At 40.8% G+C, this 14,837-nt stretch overlaps 1 protein-coding gene across 2 annotated transcripts; it reads right to left on the bottom strand.

Annotated features, from left to right (window-relative positions):
- Nucleotides 1-591: 591 nt before the first annotated feature.
- Nucleotides 592-7,194, bottom strand: C7H4orf36 (chromosome 7 C4orf36 homolog). Of its 2 annotated transcripts, none has more exons than XM_007120463.3 (4): nt 7,162-7,194; nt 6,554-6,685; nt 1,554-1,708; nt 592-1,137 (listed from the first exon to the last, which is right to left on the bottom strand). In XM_007120463.3, the coding sequence occupies exons 2-4, from the start codon at nt 6,616-6,618 to the stop codon at nt 1,004-1,006; spliced, it is 354 nt and encodes a 117-aa protein (XP_007120525.1). In that variant the 5' UTR covers nt 6,619-6,685; nt 7,162-7,194; the 3' UTR covers nt 592-1,003. The 2 variants fall into 2 exon arrangements, with proteins under 2 accessions (XP_007120525.1, XP_054941722.1); XM_055085747.1 differs by having other exon boundaries at nt 7,079-7,167.
- Nucleotides 7,195-14,837: the final 7,643 nt, after the last annotated feature.

Raw genomic sequence — 14,837 nt, 5'->3', positions numbered from 1 at the left:
TTCTCCAACCACTCTGCACAAATAAGAGTTTTCCTCACAGATGTTGTCTTTGTATTTTCATATCATTTTCACACATGTATGTGTGTTCCACATGCTCCAGAGGGTATCCCAGAAAGACAATATGAAATTAGGCAAAAAGGAAAAAAGACGGTTTTTTAGAAGAACAAAAATGAAGTAAGTTCTACTTGTCACTTTAAAGTACCACATGAGTTGAGAACAGACTTGAGGACACAGAGGGCGGAGGGGAGGCTAGGACCTAGTGAGAGAGTAGCACTGACATATATACACAGCTAGTGGGAAGCTGCTGCATAACACAGGGAGATCAGCTTGGTGCTTTGTGACCACCTAGAGGGGTGGGATAGGGAGGATTCGAGGGAGGCTCAAGAGGGAGAGGATATGGGGATATGATTCACTTTGTTGTACAGCAGAAACTAACACAACATTGTAAAGCAATTATACTCCAATAAAGATGTTTTAAAAAAATAAAGTACCACATGAGAATAGTAAATGATGTTTCATTGAAAACTGGAAATTAGAGAGTTACTAAAATGAAACCTACAATTTTTCTTAATCAAACAAAATTTTTCACAGTTAATCATTTTATAAATAATTCCCTCTCTCCTTTCTTGGTACCTCCTTGGGGTCTCAAAGATGAAAATTCAAAATATTCTTCAAAATAATGTCTCTTGTTGGGGGGATGCCTCTGACAAGGATTTTCCTTTTTCCTTAGTGCAACTTTACAAAAATCAAAATGAATAGCACAAATGACTCGATGCCAGCTACATTTTCATTTACTTACAGTACTGTTGCTTGTGATACAATGGTACAAATACATGACTGGGACCCAGAAGATCTGTTCAGAGCTGTCAACCCACGGGAGCTGGCTCATCCACCAGGGGGCATTCAGATGACTGCACCAAACTTCACACAGTGGAAGGTCAGAGCCCTTCATCCTCTTTGGATGCAGAAAGCACAGAGTACAGATTCAACTAGGAGATGACTGTCACTTAGGTGGGAGAGGTCTTCTCAAACCAACTGGCCTTTCTCTTAGGGAAAACTGAATTTCCTTGGCTGCATTTTCCTCACATTTCAGGTTATTCAAGCGCTTCATTTCATACTCCCTTTCAAGTTGGATGGCTGAAAAATAAAATACATGAAGCAATCCAACTGACATTTTTCACCAGGCATAATTTAGTCAAAACTGAATATTTAGTACACAGAAAAATTCACATTCTTGAATACTAAACAAGACAGGGCTACATAGATAGGGAGTATGGGTGTGAATGATCAGATTTAAACATTTGTCTAATAATCAAAATAACACACAAAATTTGTAATTTATTAAAATAGTTCCTACAGAAACGTAGGGACACCAAGGCGGGAAAGCCCAGAGGGAGGGGGCAGGTGGTGATGGGATGAACTGGGAGATTTGGATTGATATATATACGCTAATATGTATAAATAGATAACTAATAAGAACCTGCTATATAAAAATAAATAAGTAAATAAAATTCAAATAAAAAATATAATAAAGTAGTTCCTTCAGAACTTACATTCTGCTGAAGGGAGCACACCATCCTTAATGGTTTTACATTTTTTGAGGTGTATAGAACTATCAAATGCAATTTCTTCCAAGAAAGGCAACTTGATGTTGGCTAGGTTTGTGTACCAGGTCTTTGTGAGTAATACAAGTTCCCAGGGTTCCTGTCTAGGGCAAAAATTCATTAATTCATTCAATAAATATTTATTGACATCTACTGCAGGATATAGAGAAGACATTTGAATTCTCAGTTCTATTTTCCACTAGACATTTTGGTTTACAGGAGAGTATTCAGGATTTTTCAGAGTTGCAAACCTAGCCAGGAGAAGGAGCCTTATATTAACTAATGTAGAGATATACTGAAAATGACCATAAATTATAATGACAGAAATTTTTGCTCAAAAAACAGCCTCTTTGGAGTCAATCCAATCTTTACATGTCCTTAAAGAGGATGTAGTTAAAAACTGTAAGCTTGGGCTTCCCTGGTGGCGCAGTGGTTGAGAGTCCGCCTGCCGATTCAGGGGACATGGGTTCGTGCCCCGGTCCGGGAAGATCCCACATGCCGTGAAGCGTCTAGGCCCGTGAGCCATGGCTGCTGAGCCTGCTTGTCCGGAGCCTGTGCTCTGCAACGGGAGTGGCCACAACAGTGAGAGGCCTGCGTACCGCAAAAAAAAAACAACAAAACTGTAAGCTTGGGACTTCCCTGGTGCCACAGTGGTTAAGAATCTGCCTGCCAATGCAGGGGACATGGGTTCGAGCTCTTGTCCGGGAAGATCCCACATGCCGCGGAGCAACTAAGGCCGAGTGCCACAACTACTGAGCCTGCGCTCTAGAGCCCACGAGCCACAGCTACTGAAGCCCATGCTCCTAGAGCCCACGCTCCACAACAAAGAGAAGCCACTGCAATGAGAAGCCCGCGCACCGCAGCACAGAGTAGCCCCTGCTTGCCGCAACTAGAGAAAGCCTGCGCGCAGCAACGAAGACCCAATGCAGCCAAAAATTAATTAATTAATTAATTTTTAAAAAAACTAAGCTCCAAGTCTTTTTTGGCTGATCAAAAATATGATCACATTAGGGAAGGAACAAAGGGAATACTCACACGTTGAGCAGAGTGCTTGGCACACACTAAGGCTTTGAGTGTGTGATCTGATTTTAATCTTTACAACTACCATGGAGGTACAAAAGGAAAACAAAGACTCAGAAGTTAACAGAGAACCAGAGCTGGGATATAACCTAGGTGTATATAGAAGCACTAGTACCAAGAGAATCCTTAGAAAACTGGAGAAGGGAATGAAACCCCAAACTACAATATTTAAAAATTATCACAATGAAATTTTAATGGATTGTTTTATGTATCCTAATTTGGAACTTTAAAATATCCGCTATGTTTCTCATCTACAGTCAACGTGAGTTCATATGCATGAGGAAAGATGAAAGACCTGCTTTGGTACAAGTAGGGGAAGTGAGTGTATTACACACATGCCATCTGTTTTCCTCCTCCAGCTTAGTTCTTACTTTATCATCTAACTTTAAGGAGTGACTTGAAGTCTATAATTATTATAAATGCACTTGAACAAATACACAAAGATGTATTTACAAGAATGCTCATTGAAACATTGTTTGTCCCCAAAAAAACCCCACAAAATAACCTTAATATCTATCAAGAAGAGCCTGGTTCAAGAATATACAATGGAGACAAGACAGCCTCTTCAATAAATGGTGCTAGGAAAACTGGACAACTACATGTAAAAGAATGAAATTAGAACACTACCTAAACCCCATACACAAAAATAAACTCAAAATGGATTAAAGACCTCAATGTAAGACCAGACACTATAAAACTCTTAGAGGAAAATACAGGAAAAACACTTTGACATAAATCACAGCAAGATCTTTTATGACCCACCTCCTAATGAAAATAAAAAGAAAAATAAGCGAATGGGACCTAATTAAACTTAAAAACTTTTGCATAGCAAAGGAAACCATAAACAAGACGAAAAGACAACCTACAGAATGGGAGAAAATATTTGCAAATGAAGCAACAGACAAAACATTAATCTCCAAAATATACAAACAGCTCATGCAGCTCAATATCAAAAAAACAACCCAATCAAAAAATGGGTGGAAAACCTAAACAGACATTTCTCCAAAGACGACATACAGCTGGCCAAGAGTCACATGAAAAGATGCTCAACAGCACTAATTATTAAAGCAATGTAAATCAAAACTACAATAAGGTATCACCACACACCGATCAGAATGGCCATCAACAAAAAATCTACAAACAACAAATGCTGGAGAGGGTGTGGAGAAAAGGGAACCCTCCTGCACTGTTGGTGGGAATGTAAATTGATAAAAGCCACTGTGAGAACAGTATGGAGGTTCCTTAAAAAACTAAAAATAGAATTACCATATGGCCCAGCAATCCCACTCCTGGGCATATGTCCTGAGAAAACCATAATTCAAAAAGACACATGTACTCCAATGTTCATTGTAGCACTATTTACAATAGCCAGGACATGGAAACAACCTAAATGTCCATCGACAGATGAATGGATAAAGAAGAGGTGGTAGGTATATATAATGGCATATTACTCAGCCGTAAAAAGAAATGAAATTGAGTCATTTGTAGAGATGTGGATGGACCTAGAGTCTGCATACAGAGTGAATTAAGTCAGAAAGAGAAAAACAATTATCGTATATTAATGCATATATGTGGAATCTAGAAAAATGGTACAGATGAACCTATTTGCAGGGCAGGAATAGAAAGGCAGACGTAGAGAAAGGACTTGTGGACACAGTGGGGGAAGGGGAGGGTGGGATGAATTGGGAGATTAGGTTTGACATAAATACACTACCATGTGTAAAATAGATAGCTAGTGGGAACCTGCTGTATAGCCCAGGGAGCTCAGCTCTGTGATGGCCTAGCTGGGTGGGATGGGGGCGGATAGAAGAGGGAGGGGATGTGTGTATGCATATGGCTGATTCATTTCGCTGTGTGGATGAAACTAACACAGCACTGTAAAGCAATTATACTCCCCCCCCCCAAAAAAAAAGAGCAGCCTGGTTAAACAAACTGTAGTACACACATGTAATGAAAGAATGAGATTTATCCTTATATACTGATTTGGAAAGATGAGCAATAAAACAGCTAATGCCGGGAATTCCCTGGCAGTCCATTGGTTAGGACTCCACTCTCTCACTGCCGAGGGCCGGGATTCAATCCCTGGTCGGGGAACTAAGATCGCACAACCCGCATGGCGCAGCCAAAAAAAAAAAGAAAGAAAAAAAAAACAGCTAATGCTTACCTAGCACCTACTACATGCAAGACACTGTTTTAATCAGTATACACAAATAAACACATTTAATTACCAGAGTAACCCTATGAAGTAGACAGATGCTATTGTTATGCTCATTTTACAGATTAGGAAACAAGAACAGAGACCAACTTGCTCAAGGTCACAAGGCTTGGGTTTGAAATTTCAACCCAGAAAGTCAGACTGTAGAAACTGTGCTCTTAACCACTAGGCTACACACGATATAGGTGGGGAGAGAGCAATATAATCCCATGTGTAAAAACGTGTGTGTATATACATATGTGTGTGTGTACCTTATGTAACAGACAGAAATTCTAAAAAATATATAAAACATTTTACCTGAGCGGGATAGGGCGGGTAGGGCAGGGATGGCAATGCAGATGTGAGAGGTAACATTTTTTATTTTCCTTTCAAATGCTTCTATACTGTTTGAATGTTTTTAGTGTATTTTTTAATAATCTTCTAAAAATACTTAACCAAAAAAAGCCCAAGGTAAGGAGGTGCGTGAGCTAGTGAACTCCAAATACTGCTACTACCATTCTATTCCTCTTAATTTAGCTGCTCTTATAACTAGAATATCAAATACTTTCTTGTGAGAATGATAGAGAAGACACTGGTTTTGCAGATATTATTCGTGACATAAAATGCTATATAGCCAAAACCACAGAATCAGTGCTTTAAATCATTCTCTAGATACAGGAATATCTTCGTTATAAAAATTATGTTTACAATAATGACTACAGTGGTATTTGTCTATATTTCAGTGTCTAAATATACACTGAACTAACAAATCTAAATAGAATGCAATGATGAATTCTCTCTGGATTTCCCATATCTCTGGTCTTACAACCCCGTAGGGTGTCTCCATTTACTTCTTAGAACACTGTCAAAAAGTAAAATTCAATTGACTCACCATGGTAATATGTCATACATTGTGGCAGAGAGGTTTAAAAAAACAAGTCCAAAAATTAAAAACAAGGTAGCACAGAGTGAAACTACCATGTAGTAGCAACCCATGTTTATTTTGGGTTTACTATTATGTCAGGCAACATGCAAGTACCTTACATACATTACTTCATTTGTATTCCACACCATATAGGTAGGTATTGATATGTCCATTTCACAGATGTGGAGGCCAAGGTACAGAGAAGTTAAGTAATTTGCTCAAGGCAGCATGGGGAGCCAGTGGCAGGGCCGGGCTTTGAGCCCAGGTCTTCTTGCTGTCCACACATTGCCTGACAAAATGTACAGGATGCAAAACTGACTTTCTGTACCAGCTAATTAAGTGTTCTGTTAAGATATATCAGACACCAAGGCATTTTTAGGTAGATTTACACTATCTAAAGAGGGATTTTAAAGTGGTTGTCTGCATTGGAAAATGTTGCTTTGGAGTAAAGAAGACTTAGACTTCTAACCCTGTCACTTCCTTACTACATGACTGTGGGACCTGGATCATACCACTTCTTCAAACCTCAGTTTCCTCATTTCACAGTGTTGTTTTGTTGTAAAAACCAAGTAAGAAGATTTATAAATCCTTATAAAAGCATTTTCCTTTTAAAAACATCAGTACCCAGACACCTGAGAATGCCTCATATAGTCCGGTATCTCATGGGGAATGTAAGGGTGTCCAATACTTTTATTTTAACAAGGACACTCCCCAGCCCAAGTCAACGCTTACCAGGATAAATATACTTACACTTTATAACAACTGCACCTCAAAATGGTTTCCACTGCGTTCTTTCTTGGCAAGCCATAAGCCATGGTGAATTATTACAGTCCAATTTCCTAATTGTCTGATGTAATGACTCAGATATTCTGTTCACTTTGTCTGAAATGATTGCAATGCACCTAATTAATATTAAAATAAAATATTCACTTGAATATTTTTAATATCTAAACAATAAAAAAGATTCAGAAAAAAATTTTCTGAATGTAAGAACGTCCCTAATCAACGTTCACTGAACTGAATTCCTAATGTAGAACTGTGTTCTCTTTTATTTTCCACGAACTCATTTTATCATGTCTTGCCATGTAAGGAGAAGATGCCAGGTGAACAGCATCGGCATTCCGGCCCGGTATACTGTCATTGCCTAAGTCTACCAAACTGGCTCAAATACCTCATCACCAAAAGGTGTCTGACTGTGGCAATGTTAAGCGACAACTAGCTCTGCGGACACAGGAACTTCCCGTCCTCCGCCCGAGCCCTTTAAAGGATGCAAACCTTCCCAGGGTTTTCCTTTTTCAAAAATCTGAACTTAAAACAAACCAAAAAAAAAAAACCTCTGAACTTAAAACGTGGCCCACTTCAAGCACCACTTTCACTTCCCTTCCAGCGCACACTTCTTCGGGACGAGTATCCCCACCGCCGGACGCGGAGACCCCGGGAGGAACCCGCGTCCTGCAGGGCCCGGAGCCGGGAGCGGGGGAATTAAGGGGATGGGGAAAGGAGGGGGAAGGGGAGGAGAGGTAAGGGAAGAGGGAGAGGAGAGGGCGGGCCCTCGCCGGCCGCGCCTCAAACCACTGCCCCTCCCAGCCGCACCACACACGCGGCGGGCGCATCCACGCCGCCCGGGCCTCGCCCACTCCGCCCGGGCCTCGCGAGAGGGGTCATGGGAGAGGTCGCGGGTTACCGGCGCTCTGGGGTCCGGGAGGGTCGCGGTCCCCTGGGGATCGAGGGGCAGAGCGCGCGCCCGTCTAGTCGCCCATGGCCGCGCACACGCCGCGGTCCCGCTCTTCCTTCCTGCTCGCGCCGGGAGCTGCGGGCGGCCCTGCGTCAAGCCCCAGCCTCAATAAAGGGCTTTGTGGTGCTGGCCCCCACCGCGAGGAGGCCGGGGCGCCGGGCCCGGGACACGCGCCCCGCGGGGTCCCCTCGGGGCGGGGGCTCCGCGTCCCACAGCCGAGGGCTGGCTCACGCTTGACGGGACAAAGCCCCCAGCGACAGAAAGGGCTGCAAGCGAGGCCTTTCCTTAAAAACGACGCTTCTGAGTGTGAGGGGGTTGTGTGAAGCGACCTGAGGAGTTGGTTTGGGGGCAGCACTTGCAGAAACGCACCCGGTTCTGACGTGCTGACCGTGTGTGAGTCTCACGGGTGCCCTGCAGGAGCGGAAGCGCTGTTAGTGCCCGCGGGCCCCGGTGCGTCAGGGCCGCTTTAAAGCCTTAAAGCTCGAAACACCTCATGTGTGTTAAGGGCAAAATAGGATCTGAAAACGTGGCCTGATGGACTAGTTTCTGAAGTCACTACACTGTGGTGATTCGGGATGAACCTATATTTTAGTACGTCGGGTGGTCACCACTTAACATCAAATGAAAATATTAATAGTTTACCTCTATTTTGTGTGACGGTTTTGGAGTCAGAACTGGTTTGGAATTCTAGTTCTGCCACTTGCTGACTTTAGATCTTGCCTACGTAAGTTCTCTAAGCCTTAATTTCTTCACCTATAAAACAAGTGTAATATTCTATATCTTACGGGGTTGTTGTGAGGTTCAAAGATCGGGTCTGTAAATTCTCTGCCACAGGGTAAGTGCCCAATTATATAATTTTGAGCCTAGTACCAACTTTATGGAATAGGTGAGGGATTACTAATTCCAATTGTAGAGAGGAGGAATGAACTAGAGAGGTTAAAGGACTGCCCAAGGTCAGATAGCTAGTGAGTTACAGGGCCAACTTTTGAAGCTAAACGCAGTACCCTTTCCACCCTGACAAGCTACTTCTGGTACTAGCTCCTGCCTAATTACAGCTGGCTGGTAGTGTTGACCCACCTGTAGAGGATACTTTTGTGCCTCCCAGAAACGAGAAGATGAGGACTCGCTTGCTCTTTAACATTTCTGTTCTAGTACCAATGGAAAAGGAGCAGCCAGGAGTGAAAAGCGGTTGGTAGTATTTTAACACAAGGAATGGTGAAACCATTAATGGATTGTGAAATCAAAGCAGTAGATTTTCACCCGAATTTTTTTAATGGATTAACGTAGAATGGTGGGAAGGAGTAATGAGAATACAACATGCAAATAAGTGTTTTTAAGTATCATTTTGTGGAACTTTCATTTCTGTTATACATATGTACACATACCTGTGTGTAAGTTTCAGTGTAAAATACAGTTCTCTCAGTGGATCTAAAAAGTTTGAAGTCCACCATCTAGGATCATTTCATTTTAGAGACAAAACAGAGACCATGTTGTTAACTGAGGTCACACCCAGATGGGGCAGAGATAGGCCACCTTACAGCTGAAGTGGCCATGGTTTCGTGACCTGTTTTCTTTTTATAGATGAAGAAGACGCAGGGAGAGAATGTGGTAGGTCCAGGGTCACACTGGGAGAGATCAGTCTGTGATTTCCCCATTTGGGAACTCCATTTCCTGTATACATATATTATTCCTGAAAATTGTGTTTAGTTATTTCCTATGTGACTCACTTTGAATAAATGTGGTGCTAGTTAGAGCATAACTTCTCAAACTAGCTCATAAAAGGTATTGTGGCTTCCTTCTTGCCCTCTCTCTTAGATCACTAACCCTGGAAGAGGTCGCCATGTTGGGAGAACACTCAAGTCAGCTTATTGACATGCAAAGGAATCAAGGCCTCTAAGCAACAACTGGTGAGGAGCTGAGGCCTCTTGCCGCCAACCATGTGAGTGAAACATCTTGGAAGCAGGTCCTCCAAAGCTCAAGCAAGCCTTCAGATGACTGTAGTCCCAGCTGATGTCCTCACTGAAACTTCATGGCAGATCCTAAGCCAGAACCACTTAACTAAGCCACTTCAGGATTCCTGGCCCTGAGAAAAAACAAGATAACAAATGTTCATCATTTTAAGCCACCAACCTTAGGGATATTTGTTACAGAGCCATAGATAACTAATGTACCATTAAGTATCTTGTTGTAAAAGGAATATTTTACATAGAAGAAAATAGCCGTATTTTTATAATTGAGATTAATGGTTTGATTAAAATGAACAGTAAAACACATTATGCTTTACTGACATTTACTGGGCAGCTGATTTTGCTAAATCTCATCTAGGACCAGTATAGATCCTTAAAAACCATCAGCAGAGAAAATACACTTGACCCTTGAACAACGGGGGTTTGAACCGTGCAGGTCCACTTATATGTGGATTTTTTTCAGTAGTAAATACTACAGTGCTACGTGATCCAAGGATGGATAAATCTTTGGATACAGAGGAACCACAGATACGGAGGGCCGTCTATAAGTTATACTCAGGTTTTTGACTGTGCAGGGGTCAGTGCCCATGAACCCTGCATTGTTCAAGGGTCAACAGTGTATGGTAACCACCACTCCCCCACGTGGATTTATAAACAAAAATAACACTAAATCCTATAGAATGTGGAAGGATATCCAATATAGATCTAGTTCTACCCCCACCCCATTATCACTATTTCAGTATTTTCTTTTGAAATATCAAATTATTTCTAAACATCTCTCTCACTGTCTCTCTCTCCCTCTCTGTCTTTCCCTCTCCCTCTTCCTCCTTTCCCTTCCTCCCTCCCTCATCCCCTCCCGCCTTTTCTCACTCTGTCTCTATCTCTATCTATGACCTCTCTCCCCCTGTTTTTCTGGTGCCCTACACACATCTTCCTGTTGGATAAGCCTTCACTGATCTCATCTATTCCAAAAAGTTGCCACTTTTCATTTAAACTGGTTAAGAGAGCATTGCTGCCACCTAGTGATAAAATTAAAGTACAAGGAGGACTGTAAAGGAGACAATAATCATAACACATAACACAAAAGCAATACTAGTGTGATAACATTTACTGTACTTTGGGCACTGTTCTAGGTACTTCATATACATTGTCTCATTTAATTATCACAACAATAGATGCTATTATTTAGTGATGTAATTTTCCAGTTATTAGAGAAGAAAAAACAGACACCTCAAGCAGGTCACAGGATTTGACCCAAGACTATGATTCTGATTTTCTGCTCTATCTACCGCACTATACTTTTTCCCAGGATTGTAATTAGGGCAAAGTGTTAGAGTATATACTTGTAAATATTTTTGCAACTGCCCTTTTCGAACATTCTGTTAATTTCTCATTATATATACAGTATATATGTATCTGTTCTACTTTCAAAGAGCAATGTTTTTTTTCTTTTAACTTAATATGTAAATCACAGATGCAACCTACACTTTTTTCATGGCTACACCCAAAACTTCTCTAGGAATGATACCAACTCAAAGACAGTGATAAAGTAATTCATCTGCGAAAACTTTACAATCACCAAAGAACTTAACAGCACTGAAAACCCTAAATGTTCTCAACCCTTCTGTACTATCACCTTTCTAATTCTCTCACTTCTCTAGCTACTCCCTCCCGTGTTTCCCTCTTTGTTCCTCCGCTTAAATTGGTTTATGCCCGTAGCTGTGATGCCCTTCTTCCTCTATCTGTTCTACCCCAGTACTCTCAGTGGCTCTACTTTCAGTAATGTAATTATCACTTCTCTTTGGATGGACCCCAATCTGATCTCTAGCCAGCCTTGCCTTCTTTCTGAATTCATATCCTGCATTTCCACTGGTTTGTGGGAACTTTCTACCTGAATATCCTGTTCAGCTGAAAATTTCAGCATATCCAAATTGTAATTCATCACCTACTCCCTAAACCATCTCTTCTGTTTCTATTTCTGGGGATGCCCCAGGAGTCTCCCATGAGCCACACTTAGAGCATCAAGCCATTTTAAAGCATATTGTTGGACAGCTAGTCCATGCCAGCCATCATTCTTGGCCATCTTACATGACATCTGATCCTCACAGCTTAGGAGGGAAGAAGACAATAGTTTCCCTATACAGTAAAGGGGGAAAGAGTTTATAGGCTTACAAGATGACTTGCTTACAATAACACAACTAGTAAGTTGCAGAGTCAAATTTAACCCAGGTCTGTTTCACTGCTGACCTACCTCCTTGAGTTCTCCGGATCTTATGACTGGACTCTATGTCCTTTTGTCTGTCATTGTATCCTTACAACATTCACTACCCACCCATTTTATTTGAGGTTAATGGAGTATGTTTCTGTACCTTAAACACATGATTTTCTGACCAGAACAAAGAATAATAGCCTCAGCTAGTGTCTTCTTTGCTCTGCTTAGAGGCAGAAGTTACAATTTTCTAGGTACCGAATTCTCCTGTTCTTTGGGAGTCAAAGCAGATCAGAATCCATTATCCTGATCCAAGACTATGACATGTGATTTACAGCCCAGGATTCTCCCCAGGACAAAATCTGGAGCAGTGGGGATCCCTGGCTGGCTCTCAGGAGGGCACCACAAACTGCATTTACCATGGAGCTGTTTACACCAGAAGAGCTCAGCCCCTGACAGCAACACTTGAATTCCTCCATTGCACAAGCATAAAACATTTGTTGTAAGAATGGGAAGAAAGGTCTTTCTTTGCACAGCTTAATATATGAGGCCTTTGGGATGTTACAGCATCACCCTATAAGGTTCAAAGTAAAACAAAGAATTTATCTGCTTCAGTCCAAATGACATTTCAACTTCATGCTAATTTATAATGTTACTTTAAGAGTAAGTAGGAGGGCTTCCCTGGTGGCGCAGTGGTTGAGAGTCCGCCTGCCGATGCAGAAGACACGGGTTCGTGCCCCGGTCTGGGAAGATCCCACGTGCCGCAGAGCGGCTGGCTCCGTGAGCCATGGCCGCTGAGCCTGCGTGTCTGGAGCCTGTGCTCCGCAACGGGAGAGGCCACAACAGTGAGAGGCCCGCGTACCGCAAAAAAAAAAAAAAAAAAAGAGTAAGTAGGAAATTAGGAGCAATCAGAAAACAATAGATGAGATCTCTCGTTATTCATTAAATATTTGTTAAAATGATTCACAGTTTGTTGATTTTTCAAATATATTATAAATCACATCAATTGAACTCCTTTCCTGAGGAGGTAGAGACCATCTGAAGAGGTGGTATGCTCTGAGACAAAGAGTCTAACTAGGAATCCAAAACACCTGTGCTGTAGACTCTGTTCATAAATATGAATGGTTTCTAAGCCTTTGTATCATTTATGAAACCTAATATGTAGCTCTCAGAAATAGTTTTATGATTGAGTCCATGAATTTGTCTAAATCCTTCACATAAATATTTCAGTGCTAAGTCATTAATAAGTTAGTAAAGGACAATAATTTTACCTATTTTATATTTTGGCATATTTGTGTAAAGAATTCATTAAAGTTAGTGTATAAAAGGATATAAATTTTGTTTGTCCTAAAACATTTTCGTTTGAAGATTAATATCCCAGGTGTACCGTATACATAAACTCTTTAACTTTATTCATTTCAGTGATTCATATTTCATCTTAAGCTTTAATTCAGTTAAACTTAAGGCAATTTAACATATTTCTATTGAGCACTTTCTGTATGCAGGGTTCTATGATTGGCCGCTACAGTTTAAACTTTGTCCTCCCTTTCCTCCGTGTAAGAAAAGCTCTTTTCCCTTGAAGATTTAAGTCAGTTATGAAAAAGATACATTCTCAGCTTGGAGAAATATGGAAAAAAGAAATCATTGCCTCTCTTTCTGTCATTTGTGAAAGTTGTCTTGAAATAATTAAGATTCCTTTTTTAAGACAAAATCTAAAATTAGAATGCATATAAGCTCCCATAGGCAATAAATATCAATCTACTAAAATTCTGGATTTTAAAAAAAGGAATTATTTCAAAGCATAGAATTTCTTATACTTGCTCAAACAGTGACTTCCTAATGTTAAACCTATCTGTGAATTTTACTCCTTAATTTTTTGTCATCTGCTTGAACCTCTAAGACAAATTCTTTTTTCTAAACTTTATCATGGAATAATTGACAAATATAATTGTATGTATTTAAGGTGTACCAAGTGATGATTTTGATATGCATATACATTATAAAATGATTGCCAAGGTCAAGAAAATTAACACATCCATCACCCCACATAGTTAACACATTAACTCTGTGTGTGTGTGTGTGTGTGTGTGTGTGTGTGTGTGTGTTTAGAATGCTTAAGATCTACTCTCAGCAACTTTCAAGTATACAATACTGTATTACTAACTATAATCACCAATACTTTTTTTTTTCATTTTTTCACTTTGAATTTGGAAGCTTTACCTACAATCACTGTTTCAGTCCACTGCAATAGCTTTTACATGCTCAGATTATCCTATCTTTTTTTTTTTTACTTTATTTATTTATTTAATTTTTGGCTGCGTTGGGTCTTCGTTGTTGCATGCAGGCTTTTCTCTAGTTGCAGTGAGTGGGAGCTACTCCTCGCCGTGGTGCACGGGCTTCTCATTGCGGTGGCTTCTCTTGTTGCAGAGCATGGGCTCTAGGTTCACATGCTTCAGTAGTTATGGCACGTGGGCTCAGTAGTTGTGGCTCACAGGCTCTAGAGCACAGGCTCAGTAGTTGTGGCACATGGGCTTAGTTGCTCCACGACATGTGGGATCTTCCTGGACCAGGGCTCGAACCCGTGTCCCCTGCATTGGAAGGTGGACTCTCAACCACTGCTCCACCAGGGAAGCCCCTATAGTCACAAATTCTTATATTTATTTTTTTATTGAAGTATAGTTGATTTACAATGATGTATTAATTACTGCTGTACAGGAAAGCAATTCAGTTATATATATATATATATATACATTCTTTTTTTTAATATTCTTTTCTATTATGGTTTATCATAGAATATTGAATATAGTTCTCTGTGCTATAACAGTAGGACCTTGCTGTTTATCCATTGTGTACAAAAGCTTACATCTGCTAACCCCGACCTCCCTTTCTATCCCTCCCCTAACCCCCTCCCACTTGGCAACCACCAGTCTGATCTCTGTGTCTGTAGTCACCAATTCTTAATTGTTTCTCAGCTTCCATTTCTACTTTCAATGTACTAACAATAAGTCAAAGGACACCCCCTGCAGCTCATTAGTAGGCACTGCACCCTAACGTGATGCTTTTTTTTTTTTTAACATCTTTATTGGAGTATAATTGCTTTACAATGGTGTGTTCGTTTCTGCT

Source organism: Physeter macrocephalus, chromosome 7 (genome assembly GCF_002837175.3).
Source record: "Physeter macrocephalus isolate SW-GA chromosome 7, ASM283717v5, whole genome shotgun sequence".
In the NCBI taxonomy this organism is placed as follows: Eukaryota; Metazoa; Chordata; class Mammalia; order Artiodactyla; family Physeteridae; genus Physeter; species Physeter macrocephalus.
The sequence above is the reverse complement of the archived record's forward strand: the minus strand, read 5'-3'. Positions and strand labels throughout refer to the sequence as shown.